The sequence below is a fragment of the Dermacentor andersoni genome, chromosome 1 (assembly GCF_023375885.2).
Source record: "Dermacentor andersoni chromosome 1, qqDerAnde1_hic_scaffold, whole genome shotgun sequence".
Taxonomy (NCBI): Eukaryota; Metazoa; Arthropoda; class Arachnida; order Ixodida; family Ixodidae; genus Dermacentor; species Dermacentor andersoni.
This window is the reverse complement of record NC_092814.1, coordinates 347,781,353-347,795,977: the sequence shown is the minus strand read 5'-3', so window position 1 is coordinate 347,795,977 and position 14,625 is coordinate 347,781,353. Positions and strand designations below refer to the sequence as shown.

The window sequence follows — 14,625 nt, the reverse complement described above, 5'->3', positions numbered from 1 at the left end:
CACTCTGCAGATAACAGGGCATCTTGACTTTGCTATTACTTTATGACATAAGAAAGACTGCTGGCCCAGACATTTCAAACCAGTTTGGTAAAAGATACGCAGAACAATTTTTGCCATTCTTGCATGCCATTTGCACAGTATCGAACACAGGACTGGCTATGTTCAAAAGTGATATTCACAAAAACAACGACAAACTATTGGTAGATACTTATCGGCCCATATCTTTAATGAGCTTTTGGTGTAAAATATTATAACATGTCATCAAAAATGCAGTCATTAGCTACCTAGAAGACAACTTGCTTTATATCTGGCAACACACATTTTGCAAAGGTTTGTCAACTGTAACCCAGTTGCTTGAAATTACGCATGACTTTGCCATGGCCTGCAAGCCCCACAATTTTAGTTGATTTTGTGAAGGCTTTCGATTGCGTCTCACATTACAAGTTAATTGAAAAGCTGAATTCAATAGTTATTCATCCCAAAATAATCAAATGGATTGAAGTGTATCTTTCCAACAGAATGCAGTATGTTTCAATAAACAATGTTGATTCTAGTCATCTTAAAGTTTTATCAGGTGTCCCACAGGGATCGGGTTTTGGGACCTTTATTGTTTCTTATTTATGTTAATGATATTTATCCATGTGCAGATCCACGGGTTACACTGAAGTTATTTGTCAATGACTGCATGATCTACACCACTGTGTGCAGCGCTAAGGATGAGGAAAGGCTCAATTCATTACAAAAAGAATTGCTGGTTAGTGTTTGGTTTCCACATTGCAATAAACGTCAAGAATACAAAGTGCTTCTGGCTAACCAGAAAAAAAGCACCTTTCTTGTTTAGTTACCAATTATCTGGTATTATTGCCATAACACAAGTACTGCAACTCAAATATCTGGGTGTCACAATTACACAGAATCTAAAATGGGTCAAGTCCATTGAGACTGCATGCACCAAGGCATTTGAACAGTTAGGATTGGCACCACCAAAGGTGAAAATAACAGCTTACAAAACTTTAGTAAGGCCTATTATTGAACATACAAGTGTAATTAGAGATCCCAGCCAAGCCCATCTTATTGAAAAGCTTGAAAAGCTACAAAATAAGGCACTGAGATTTTTATACAATAATTACTCACGTCAAGGTCAGTGTAACTGCTTTACGTGCCAAGGCATGCATCCAGATTTTGTCCGTTTGGCAGAATATTGCTACAATGAAGTTTATTTTTTAACATTTATCATGGAAGCATAAAAATTGACAAGGAATACTACCTGAAGCCACTGTACCGGCATTCTGGTAGAAACAACCACAGCAAATGCATTCGACCGTTTATTGCACCTTTAAGAATTCTTTCTTTCCCAAAGCAATAGAATTGTGGAATAGACTGCCAAATACTATTGTGAATTCCGCTAATACTCATGTGTTTGTTCGCGAAGTTGAAATATATCTTGAATCATGGCTTTATTGATGATATTGGGTCCACAGTGTGCTTGATTTCTATCACGCTTATTGTAAGCATCTGTTCATGTTTTCAGCATTATTTATTTCTCCCCCCCCCCCTTTTTTAGTGCACCTTTCATTTTCTTTATGAACCGTACCATTTTTTGTAATGTGCTGACACTGTAATTGTACCAACTTCTTGTATCTGTAATCTGTAACCACTTGCTGTATGAGCCTGAGAAGGCTTGTACTATGAATAAATAAATTTGTAAAATAAACCAGTTAATTCATGAGGATGTTGCATGTCAGTTCTCTCCTGCCGCCCACACACCTGAGCTGTTCACATCCCTGGATCCATCGCTTCATCCTGTCTTTCAGACACAAGTCACCGAGGCACTACCACCTGCCTCTCTGTAGCTGCCTGTTGCTGCACTGTTGACTTATGCTGCCACTGTTGCTCGACCAGACGCTCTATCTGTTTGACACCTCCCAGACCAGTGGCTCTGGCACATCGCCACCATCTTGACGTTCGGTTCCCCTCTTTTGCTTAGCAACCAGACCTCCTGTTGTCGACCTGTACATTTGGTAACCAACCCACATGCTTTTCATGCGATCTTGAGGGGCCACTTAGCATGCCGCTGTAACCACTGTAGCCACTGTAGCCTCCGTCTTTGTGAAGGTGCAGGCTCCTCCAACTGTGTAACTGTTCACCTTTTGCACCAAGTTCTTTTTCCAGCTGCAGACTCATACCCTGGTCACTGACCCTTGGACTCACACTGGTCTCCTTCTCCCAGTTGCCTATGTATTTCCCCAGCACTTTATTGTGCCAGGCCTACATGAAAGGAAAACTGACAGTCAAAGCTCCAGAGGCAAGAGCTGCGTCGTAATACAACATTTAAAAACCTCTTTTTCTTTCTCCAAACAAAATTTAACTGTCTGTAGACAGCATCGCCATACTGTTAGGATCGGCCTGCAGCTATTTCAGCCCGCTGATGGTGCGTCGACTGATCCGGGGTGGTGGCGCCCTTCGGAGAACGAGCGAGGACGAGAACGCTAACCGACCATGCGCTGCGTTTGGAGGATCGGTGACGACAGCAGGGCTGGCCACGTTTGGCGCCCCGTGCATTGTTGGTTAATTTGCCGGGTCATCATGGTCTCTCTGCGGCAGGGGGAGTCTCCCTGGCAAAAGGATGCTTTGCGGTACAGGGGCCCCAGGATTTGTCACAGTCTGCTGACAAGGAAAAAGGCAGCTCTGGAATTTAGAGGCGCCGGCTGAGGTCGGGCGTGACCACCTGACTAAGGGGACGCAGGACAATGGATACCAGGACGACTGCGCTGCAAAGGTCGTCTACCTTCGGAGAGCACTGAAACCTGTGCGGCACACTATGTGAGCCCTCCTCCTCCAAAAGGGCGGGTCATCTTCAATGACGTCGAACTATGACATCGAGCGGAGTGCTTATAAGCAGCGATTGTCGGTTCCTAGTGTGTGCTCGTCGTCGTGCTCTGTGCTCGAAATGTACTCGTGAGCTGTGTGCTTGTAAGCTGTGTGCTGTATTTTCGTCTTGCGGACTCCATTTGGGAGTCACGCATAGACTGTGTAAATGTATCTCTTGTTCAACTGTAAATAATGTAAATAAACCCTGTTCGCCTAGTCCTGTCACCCCAAGTTCCTCCCTGCAGCTACGACCGCCAACTCTAATAATACACACACTTGTTGACACCAGAACCACTGTCTGTCACAAGTGAAAAACTTTAAAATTTGAAGAACATGACCACTTAGCTTCCCTATCACTCCCTGTGTATGGCAACCTTGTACCTCATCAAACCTTTGGCAGCATTCACAGCTCAGGTTGTTGTTCAAGATGTTAGGCATGTAGTTGAATTTGTCCTCCCCTCCTATTCCTCACATCATCCTGGGATGTGAGTGAATAAACTTTATTTTGGAGACCAACCTGTTGATGCCCAAAGGTGGGTGGCCACTCTATTTCAGATAGCCATGGCCCTGTACTGATAGCCTGGGCCTGTTCACCAGCCGTAGTTGGTCCTCAGGTCTTGGGCTTGTCAGCTCGGCCTCCCAATGGTCTTCTGTTGGTGCTTGGATAGGCCTTGTCCGTGGGTTTTTTTTGCATTCCCAGAGCATGTGGTATGTGGTAAAGGGTGTTTGGTGTACTGCAGAATTGGCAGTCTCTTGTAAATGTTGAGGGGTACATCGCTTGTAGTAGAGTGCCGTGGAGGTAACTGCCCATCTGTAGTCGGCGTAGTATGACGGTTTCTTCTCTGTTAAGCTTGATGTGTAGTGGCGGATATTCCCTCTTGTTCTTCTTGTAATGTTTTAGAATGCTGTAGCATTTCCTGTGTATCATTTCGTCTTGGTCTGATGGTAGATGATGTCCTGGTGTGGTTGACTGGCATACATGTTCTCCAGCGGCGGTGTGAGCCGCTTGGTTTCCCACTAAGGATTCATATCCCACGGTCCAGACAATGTACGTTTCATGGATGTCTTGGTTCTTGATGATGTTGAGTGCGGTTTTTCTAATTGTTCCTGCCCAAAAATGGCGACAGGCTGCCTGCGAGTCTGTGATGACGATGACCAGAACGTCCCATCGCAGATCCATATGGCCATAGCTATGGTGACCTATTCAGTTCTCTCAAATGTCCCTAGCAACTACTGATGCAGCTGCTATCTCTCCGGTCTGCTTGTTGGTTACGTAGGCAACATACCCCCCTGTCTTGTATCTGGCGGCATCCGTGTAGCTTATTTCTGCCTTGTTGCTTTCTTTGTTTAGCATTTTTTGTAACATGGTGGCTCTCACTTGTCTTCCGAGCCTCCGCCAATTCTTCTCGGGTATTATGTACTCCTAGTTTCAGCAGTTTTTCCATTAACATGGTAGGTGGTAGTCCTATTGTCAATTTGTATGTCTTTCTTATCAGTATGTTCAACTTGTCTCTTTAACTATTCTTCATAGCTAAGTACGCTGTACTGTAGGCGATTCTGCTGATGGCCAATGCTTGCATGAGTTTTAAGGTGTTTTTTCCTTTAATCCATGTCTTCTATTTGTGACCGTCTTCACCAGGTGTGTAACCTGCGTGATCGTTTCTTGAAGTCGGTGTACTGTGGCAAGCCCCGCTCAATCCTTCTAGAAGACTAATCCAGAGATACGAAGTGTATTAACCTTTCAGATGTGGATTTCATGCAGTGTTACATCGTGATCTGGTGTCTCTTGTTGGGGCCGCCCTCTTGTTCTCTTTTTCAGAATCAGGAGTTCCGATTTCTCAGGGGCACATGATAGTCCACAAGCACAGAGATACCTTTCAATTCTCTCTACTGCCTCCTGTAAAGTTTCTTGCTGTCTTCCCGTCGATCCCCCAAGCGTCCATATGGTTAAGTCATCCGCAAACAGGGCATGTCGAATTACCTCTACTTCACTGAGAATGTTCGGTAGGGTGCTCAATGCCAGATTGAAGAGCACAGGGGATGACATTTTTTTTTTATGCATCAAGCTCTTGTAAGCTGTGCTCGTGCCAAAGTCAGATTAACAATGCAGTGTTTAACAACTAAGAAAACTGTTCTCCTAAAGTATTTGCTGCTACTGACATCAACATCGTGCCTTTTTCTGCCGCCCTGGTGCCTGTGTTTTTTAACACCATCGCTAGCTCATCTGTTTTGTTTACGCAATCGGCAGCTTGTGCGCGTCATCAAAACTTCCTGTTCTTGTTTGCTATCACATCTTGCAATAGTTCTGCTGCGATTTAAGTGTACAATCCCTCTGCATGCTCATTGTCCCTACTACACAGCAAGTGTCTCGGGAGCTTGGAATCTTCTGACTGCATTGTCTCGGCTGCCATTAGTGATAACTTAAGACATCACTTCCATTTTATGCCAACATCCCCCCCACTGCCACCGATCCCCTGTGCATGTATTTTCCAATGGCGTCGATTCTGAGCTGACACATGTACATTAAGGAGCAATCATCAATCTCCCAAATTGTTTTCATGCCTCTTTTGACCACCACTTGTGAACTACAGAATGCCATGAATGCCATGTCATCAACCAACAGGTGCACAATATGCTCAAATGTGACATCATCCAATTCATCCAGCAATCTTTGAGCCTCTCTAGCTGTGCCGGTGAAGAAAAAAGATGGATCCATCCGGTTCTGCACGGATTATACCAACTTGATTGAATAATGTGCAATAATGTGTCTATCCTCTACAACACATCGACAATGCCTTACAATGCCTACAGGAAGCGAAACTTTTTCGTTTTATCTGTGCACTTGGTAGCGACAAGTGCCGATGAAAGAGGCCAATTGGGAAAAATTTAGCAACATGTTACACTCCTGTAACACGTGAAAGCGAAAGCCTGCTGCACATGTGGTAATGCATTAAGTTATATGATCAGAGGTGTCAGACTTCTTGCAAGACATAACGAGCTACAGTGTGAAGTAAACATATCGCGTTGTAGGTCGACCTCCTCAACGACATATGAGAGCACCTAATGCACTACCCAAAGGTGCTTTCGTTCTCTCTTTTTTTCAGTTTTTCTTTCTTCCTTTCTTTCTTTCTTTGTTCGTTTTTTATTTGTTCTTTCTTTCATTCTTTCGTTTCTTTGTTTGTTTTTTATTTGTTCTTTCTTTCATTCTTTCAGTCTTTCTTTCATTTCTTCATTGATATTCATCCACTGCATCTTTGCATGCTTACATGAGTATGAGCCATCCCTGATGACATTTTTTGCAACACTGATTTTTTGGATTCACTGGACTAGACGCCATATTTTTGGGTATGAGCCATTGCAATGAGCTACTTAAGGCTTCTTGCCTTAAAGGGACCCTGAAACAATTGTGACGATTTTGTACAAACATACTGAGTCATTAGAGTAGGTCCTTCTGATCATTAATTGACGCATCTAAGTCCTCCGTGTAAAGCATGTAATTTATTATAAGGTTTTAAAAATTTACGTCACTGCCAATCACAGCTCACCGCTCAGCTGAATTTTCAGCCGCCCCTACCCATTACGTAAATTGCCGTGACGTAAATTGCCTTAATGACACTAGTAGGGTGAGCTATTCGATTGGCTGTCCAAGGCGCATCATCGATAATTTTTCGAACTTCATGGTGAACAAATGTTGTTCATAATAGTTGGAATGTTAGTTAATTTGTTTCTATAAAAAGAAAGTAAGAGAAAGAGAATCCATAAGGACAATTTCTCCCTACACCTAAAGGGCAACTCCGGCGATTTTTCTATGTCAACGGATGTCGATGAAATTCGCTGGGTACGTTCCTCTGAACACTTCCATCATGTTTTCAAAAAAGCAGGTTTGAGAGTTGCGCAGATTTTATACAAATAAATTTAATGAATTGCCTCAAACACCCTACCTTGCCTCCTCCTCAGTTACAGGCCGCACTGTGCATGACGTCAGGAATGTTCCATGCAGAGCATGCCGAGATCATGCAGACGACAGCGACGAGAGCATCGAGGAGTCGACGATCGTGAGCTAATGCATGGTGTAAGAAGTTGCTGTTGCAAGAAGTTGCATTCCCTGTAGACGTGCAAGAGATGGGAGGCAAGTGGTGTTGCGTTGTCGGCTGCATGAACTTCAGCCCTGGCCATCCGCACACACAGTTTAAGCTGATGCCGATCGCGTTCAGCCAAGGTTAAGCCTATATGTCACAGTCACATTGTTCATGCTTCTGCTGCTGGCAGACCTGGGCGACCAACCTGAAGCTAATTAAGCCATTAGGATGAAGAAAACTCCTTCTGTAGTTCAGTTTTGCCCATTAGGATTTGAAATAGGCCATTCCTCAGTTCATACACACACACACACAAAAAGCGAGAAGCAATGACACGGAGCAGTATCGACATCGATATGTTGCCGTTTTCAATGGAAAGCTGCCCGCTGCATTCACCGGCACTTTCGTAGCCTAAATGCGACTACGAAGGTGGGTGTATTTTTACTTATTGTCATGCCGACTCATTCCTTAGCTTCTGAGGTGCACTGCTTGCCTCGTATCCCAAATGGGCAGCAAGCGTAGGCCCCTTCGATACAGCAGCATAAACAACCGCATATACTGGCATCAGCGTTTCCGCGAGAAAAACTAGGTGTTCTCTAAATGAACGATCACACACGCAAAGTTCTTATCTATGTCCACTTTACGGAACATATTGTGTGCATAAAGAGAATACGAAGAATGATAAGTAGGCAGCATAACACTGCCGTACTACAGTCTCCCGCTCGCTGTTTTCGAAGGTGCGTGGTTGCCCATATCAGCGCGATTCACTGTGATGCAACGGTGCTTACATGCACAAGATCTGCCTGTTTTGATATGTTCTGACATTATTTGATGTCGACGATGAGTGGCTAGTAATATGACTCAAGCAAACAACGAGTGGTCGCTGCACCTGCCGATCGATGTAAACAAATGCACCGTTTGGTGCTTTGGACTGTCAGCGGCATTTTTGCAAGATACAAATGTGGAAAGTCGTGCTCCACATCTTACAGTGAGCATGCAAAGCATTTCCCTGAGAAGGGGTAAAACACCTAAAATAGCAAGCAGCACATATAAAGTCAGTGGTTTGGGCTACCCTTGGTCTTCATGTTGCAGCACAATATGTAGCGCAAAGGCGCTGGCTCTCGTGGTGGCGGGTCGAATGAGAATGGCGATTTGTGGCTATCGAATGCGTCAGAATCATATCTGTCAACATTTGACAGATCCAAAGAGCTGGTGCAGCTGACATTGTCACCCAAAGATCAGGCGTGGTCACGATTCAGACGAGCGGTTGCTCTTCGCTGCCAGCGGGCGAGACCGGCATGTCTTGCGTGCCTTTCCCAGTGGAGCCACTCGTGACATCAAACGAAGAGATTCGCTCGGCTGCTTGGTCAGGTTTCGGTTTCATTTTCGCACTTTTTTGCTTATTTAAAATTATTTTCGAATTTGCTAAACAATTCCACTATCCAACGCGTGACAGGGGGGTCTCGCGAACCTGAATATTCCATTACTTTGAAATGGTAAAAAAATCGCTGGAGTTCCACTTTAAGCCTTTCCAGCCTACAGCAAGTGTGGTCTGCTTGTGGTACAATGTGCTCCGTGTTGACGAGAGCTCCACGGTCAGTGTCAGCCTCAGTCTTTTCGCGAGCACCATGATTCGCCTTTGTTATGTTGTGGGCTGCAAATGTAGAGACTGGCAATATGTCAAGCTGCGACATTGTGTCCCTCTGCAAGGTAGCAGATGAGCAGAGTGGCTGTAGCGCATCGGACTGCCACTATCCGATCGGCACCAGGATTTGCGCGCTTGCGGCCACCACTTTACACCGGAGGATTACTACCACAATAGCGTCTCGTGAGTCCAGTATTCGGGTAAACGCAAGTGCAAGGGAATTGGCCTGGCCGTTTGACTGCCGTTTCACGGGATGAGCAGAAGCACAAATGTGAATGGTCTGCAGGGTGCAACCACTTGATAGCATAGAGCTCTACCAAACACAGTAACAGTAATGAAGTGTATTCTTTGCTGCTGGTGTAAATTTTTCGCAGGAGTGTAATCATTAACACATTGTTTTTGTAAATGTTTAAAATGTTTCACACTTGGTTAGAGCAATATTAGCTCTTTGTTTGGCTGGTTAAGCTCTGCACCACCAGGTGGCTGGACCGTGCAGACCGATCAGGCCGCTCACGTATGCCTACACTAAAGTTCCTTCATCAGCTTGAGTTTATGCCTCCACCCATCCCTCAAAACACCCAGCTCGCCCGTGGTAACCGGAATACCAGACACATTCGCCACTGCGACAGAATGCTCGAAACACATGCTCCTTCCATAGCTCTCGCTTGGGGTTGACTGCCAAGCAGCTGGCGGAGAGGTTGGAGAGACTTCACACGCACGCTCCCAGAGAACCGGAAGTAGACGACACGACGTGCCATCATGACGCAGAGCCAGTGAAAGCGGAGCTTAGCCCCAATCACTCGGTGAACGAGTTGAGGAGAAAATGCATGGCTATGGAGGAGGGTAACTTGTAATCGTCCGTAGCTCTCTTAATATGAGACGCTTCACACAAATTGTGGTGCAAATGATTAACTTTAGATGTACCCTATGCGTCTACAAAATTTGACCGAAACGTTTCAGGGGACCTTTAAAAATGGCTTCCGTAACGCCCGATAGACTATAATGCTGTGTCCTGTCTTTTCTTGTTCCTTAGCTTGTGTCCCAGTAGTTCGCGCTCTGAATTTAGCCATGCTTCCATACCAACTAGCCCATTTTTTCACTTTTGATCAATACAATTTCACAGTCATGCCCTTAAGCCTCTGAAATGTGCCTGCCAGTCTCGAGCGAATGGTGGACACCATTCTTCGAGGTCTCAAGTCAAACCCCTGGCTTTGATATTTATATTACATTAGGGTATTTTTTTAGCTACTTTACATCCCACCTAACTCGCCTCATACAAGTTCTTACTCATCTCTCAGCCACTGTACTGCAACTCAACTTGACAATATTCCACTTTGGTGCTAAACTTACAATTCTAGGCTATATGGTTTCAAAGGATGCTATTCTCCCGGACACTACCCCCTCGAAAACAATGCGTTCTCCAACAAACTACCATGAAAGAGCACCACTGCTTTATCAGCCTGTGCTCATATTTTCAACGCTTTATCCGAAATTTTGCTTCCATCACCCCAAAGCTTCTTCCCGGCAGTTCTCACCTCTTGGCCTGATCTCCAGCATGCAACATCACCTTTCAGAAGCTGTGCCGCATTCTCACCTCGCTTCCAATACAATGATACTACGTCAACACCTTTGCACCCACTGAGATCAACACGAGTTCCAGCTATGTTGCGCTAAGCACTATTTTTGCCAAATGCAAGAATGGCTATGAAGTTGCTTATGCCAATCGTACCTTTACCAAAGAAGAAGCGAACTATTCTGTCACTAAAGGGCAATGTCAACTAACTACAGTAGAACTTCAATCATACATTTTATGTACTAACCCTATTAACCATACGTTTTATGGACTCAAAACATACTAACTGGGAAAACGTACAATAAAAGGTCCCTAAAAAATTTGACAGGCTCAACTGTAGTTGATAACTACGTAATGTGAAGCATTACACTAATAGTTGCAACCCGAAACGGCAACGCATGTCGAGCTGGTGCGGCTCGAGTGGCCAAGACGTGCATTATCATTTTTGCGGCTTCAACAAGCCAATGGCCCTCATCGTCTCCGACACACCATTCGAGCAGCGCAAATTCCCATGGCACTTCGCCTCTAGACTTCCTGTCTATATGTTCACCAGCTCCCCCCTCTGGAAAGCTGCACCCCAAAGCCGAGCACTTCACCATTTGGGACAGCTTTCTATATTGCTCGAACTACGAAGGCGAGTCAGAAAGTCTTTGCCCCTTTTTTCTTAAACCAAATTACAGCTGTACATGCGAAGTCAACATGGCCATTCCCAGCGATGGACCCTTCTTGGACCGGCCCAGCGTTATCTGCCACAGGCTCCGCGGCATGGTGCTGCTGTCGGCTGTTGAAGATGGCGGTTGTACTTCACACGTCCACGGCGTACGAGCAACAAAGTGTGATTCGTTTTCTATGAAGCAAGTGACGAACGCCCATCGAAATCTACAGGAAAATGCAGCCCACGCATGAGCAAAGGTGTCCCACTTTCAGAAGTGTGAGGTGGTGGTGTGGCAAGCTTGCAAAAGGCCGTGAAGACTTGCATGACAATGAGCATTCAGGGAGGCCGTGTGCCTTACTTCTACCACAGGGGCATCTCAAATTAAGTGCTGCGATGGGACAAATGTCTGAACCAGTGTGGAAAAATAGTGTAAGCTATGTAGAATAGTACATTATAATTTTATCTACCTGTATGCACCTTACTTTGACTAATAAAAAATAGGGGCAAATACTTTCTGGTTCACTCTCTACATTACCTACGACCGTAAGTGGCTGCCCGTTATCTCACACCACTTGCACTCCGAAATCTGCTCCCCTTTCTACGATGACCCACGATGTCACCATGCTGATGTGTTAAAAGCTTATTCTTGTCTTTTGCTTCCGTACTGTTGGCATTTTGTCTGCCAGTACTTTTTCATCTGCCAGTACGTCTGGTCACGCCACAAATGCCAATGCCGCACAAATCCCATTAAACATGTTGCTGGTTCCTTCAAACCTTTACCATGACCCACCCAAACAATCAGGCATGTCAGCTTCGACCCCTACAGTCCCCTTCCCAGCACTCCAGGCAATAACCGATGGGTCCTTGTTGTCATCAACCACATCACGCGGTACTTGAAACTTGAGTGCTCCCATCTGTGACAAAAAAAAATTTTCACTATACACAACCTCATCTAGCAGCTTGGAGCACCTTGAGAGTTGCTGAATGATTGTGGTCAAGTTTTCCTCTCTGATGTCATCACAAGCATTGGTGCACCACCACTGCATCTCATCTCGAAACTAATGTGATGACAAAGTTTTAATCGCACACTTGGTGACATGTTGAAGATGAAAGTTTCATCCAGCCATTCCAACTAGGAACAGGTTCCACCTTTTGTTGCGTGTGCTTACAATACTGCCATGCAAACCACTACTGAATTCTGACCTTCCTTTCTCCTTCATGGATGTGAACCTTCATGCACGATGGGCACTATTCTTCCCTACCGGACGACACCTCAGAGTCCATGCCTGTTTCCCAAGCAGTGACATACGCCAAAGAATGTCACCAGCTTGCTCATTCGTTCACAACCCAATACCAGTGGCACCATAGACATCACCACGATTCATCCACCACAACTACAAGCTATGATGTAGGCTCACTGGTCTGGTCATGAGTGCCCTCTACTCCTCCTGGCCTCTATACCAAGATGCTATCTATGCCAAGGTCTTTCCTGGATACTTCAAGAAACATTACTTGTTGACTACCTGACCAGGCCACTGGAATCATCTTTAGACCAGCATTGTTACAGCCAGAAAACTGTCCACACCTCCTGGCTCGAGCTGTACTGCGACCCCAGTGTATTTTCTTGCTCGTAGTTTGCCAGAATAGCTCTTTCTTCAGTACGAACTGTATTGGAGGTACATGGCGCCATGCTGGTGAAAGTCGAAGATGGGGATAAGCTTTTGTGACACATGCTCATTCGTCCAAGCTTTGACTGCCCTGCGTAAGTGTATGGCTGTAAAAGCCACGAGCAATTCTCATTTCATTTTCATCAATCTGTACAACAAAGACATTTTCAAGAGGTACAAATGGTGGTCCACAGGCAGTAATCTTGTGCACCACAGCCACTTCTTCAGTGTTTTTCTTGACACGCCTTCCTAAAATAGTTTACCTCCACAAGAAGATACCCTAGGTTCCAGCATAAAGTTGAAGATTAACACAAATAACATTAACTTTAAAAACCAGTGCACTGATCAACCATTATTTTACTGTAATAGTAGATGAAGTTTTAATTAAAGGAAATGTTAATGTACCAGAATATGCAAACAAGAGCAGGCACAAAATATATTTGACAAATAAAAGCCCTATAAATAAATAATGGTACCATCGGCTTATCATTAGTACTATTAATCTTTTCAGCTCTCAAAGTGCGACCCATATCCATGGATATTTTCTTTTTGCATTCCAGCAACATTTTTCTTCCTCACAGCTCACCAGATCCCAGCCATCCCACTCACCAGGCAAGTGGAGCTGGGCACACAGTGTGGCAGCTGGCGTGCACACAAGGGCAGTAATGCAGTGGGTTGCTGCCATGCGTAGTGACACTTGCTTGGCTTGCAGCACGACTGCCTTCAGAGAGCCCAGCAGCTTTGAGACAGAGTCTATCTCATTAGGCGGCGGGGAGGAGCTTGCAAGGGCCCAGGGCAGCAACTGGCATAGGTCCTCTGCAAAACAATCCCATGGGCAGCAGCTTACAGAAATGAAAATACAGCGTTCAAATTCAAGAATCATGCTTTTTTTTGGTGCCATTTATTTCACACTTTTTCTACAGTTCATACACAGCTGTACTTCTCGCTATCACCATGATCAGCCACTTGGTGAGAATGATAAGAATCGAATTGAAAAAGAATTTTTTATAAATTACGGCTCGAGGTTAATACTTCCAATACACCAGCTGTTGTCGCTCACCAGCTCTAGAAGCTCCCAAGAACGAGTCTGTGGGTTCAATTTCCAGCCGTCACAGTGTTACAGTGTGGCCAGAATGGAAAGACGCTCATGTACCACCAGCCACTAGACACACGCTAAAAAGCGCAAGGCTGTCAAAGTTATTTCTGTACCCTCCACTACAGCACGTCATGTAGCATAAGTGTTGCTGAGAGATCTTAAACTCAATTCCATCTTAATCCCATCTTCATTGCCATTGCCACAATCCGCCCGGTTTCGTGAACGAGGGGGGGCTCGAGACACGCTCCGTTAGAGTGACACTCCGCAATGTGGTGGTGGTGAACGATGACTGACCACCGAGCATCTGTGCTCGTCGGTGTTTATTTGGTGTGGTGACCAATGTTGCCCACCGAGTCTGGCAGGCCACCGAGCCTGGCGGTTAACAAAGATTATGCCGAGGGGGCGTCACATGCTTGTCACACACACTTGTCGTCACACCAATCAACTAATCAATCAAGCAATCAATATTTTAAACCTGTTTCAATATTTCTTTAAATTACATTCATAGGTAAACATCTACAAAAAAATGGACTTAGTCAAATATTTATTTTCTCGCTGCTTTTACACACTTTAAAGTCGAGTGCCATAATACGGAAAGGTGGACGACTGAGCTTGCTGATAAAATTATGTGATAATTTGCAGCTGCACATAAAAACAATGAAACATGACCACACAACATGTCATTAACTACTTTGTGCGCAGTTCCCAAGTATTCATGCATTTAAAAACTTCACCATGTATGCACTCGGGTTGCAAGAAAATTCAGTTTTTCACCAATGCCCTTATGTGCTTTTGAGCACTATTTACCATAAATCAAACTTTTAAATTAAAAACATTACACCACAACAAACTACAGCTTCCTTTCCAAGCCTATTGACCACTGGTTGGCATGGTACCTGAATCTTACAGACAAGTTATGCACATATTGTTACGTCCAAGCGCGTAAAAGGGATGCGGGGATCAAGAAGAGAAGGGAAGAGGAGAACGAAGACTGTGCAGCAGCCACTCCTGTTGTTCGTAGCCTGCCGTTCCTGCTCTCGCA

At 44.9% G+C, this 14,625-nt stretch overlaps 1 protein-coding gene across 1 annotated transcript in view; it reads right to left on the bottom strand.

Moving 5' to 3' along the window:
- Positions 1-14,625, bottom strand: part of LOC126516562 (uncharacterized) — a 186,053-nt gene that overhangs the window by 109,649 nt on the left and 61,779 nt on the right. Inside the window, exon 7 of the mRNA XM_050166687.2 lies at positions 13,097-13,303. Within this exon, the coding sequence (XP_050022644.1) occupies positions 13,097-13,303 (207 nt within the window). The remainder of the gene's footprint in view (positions 1-13,096; positions 13,304-14,625) is intronic.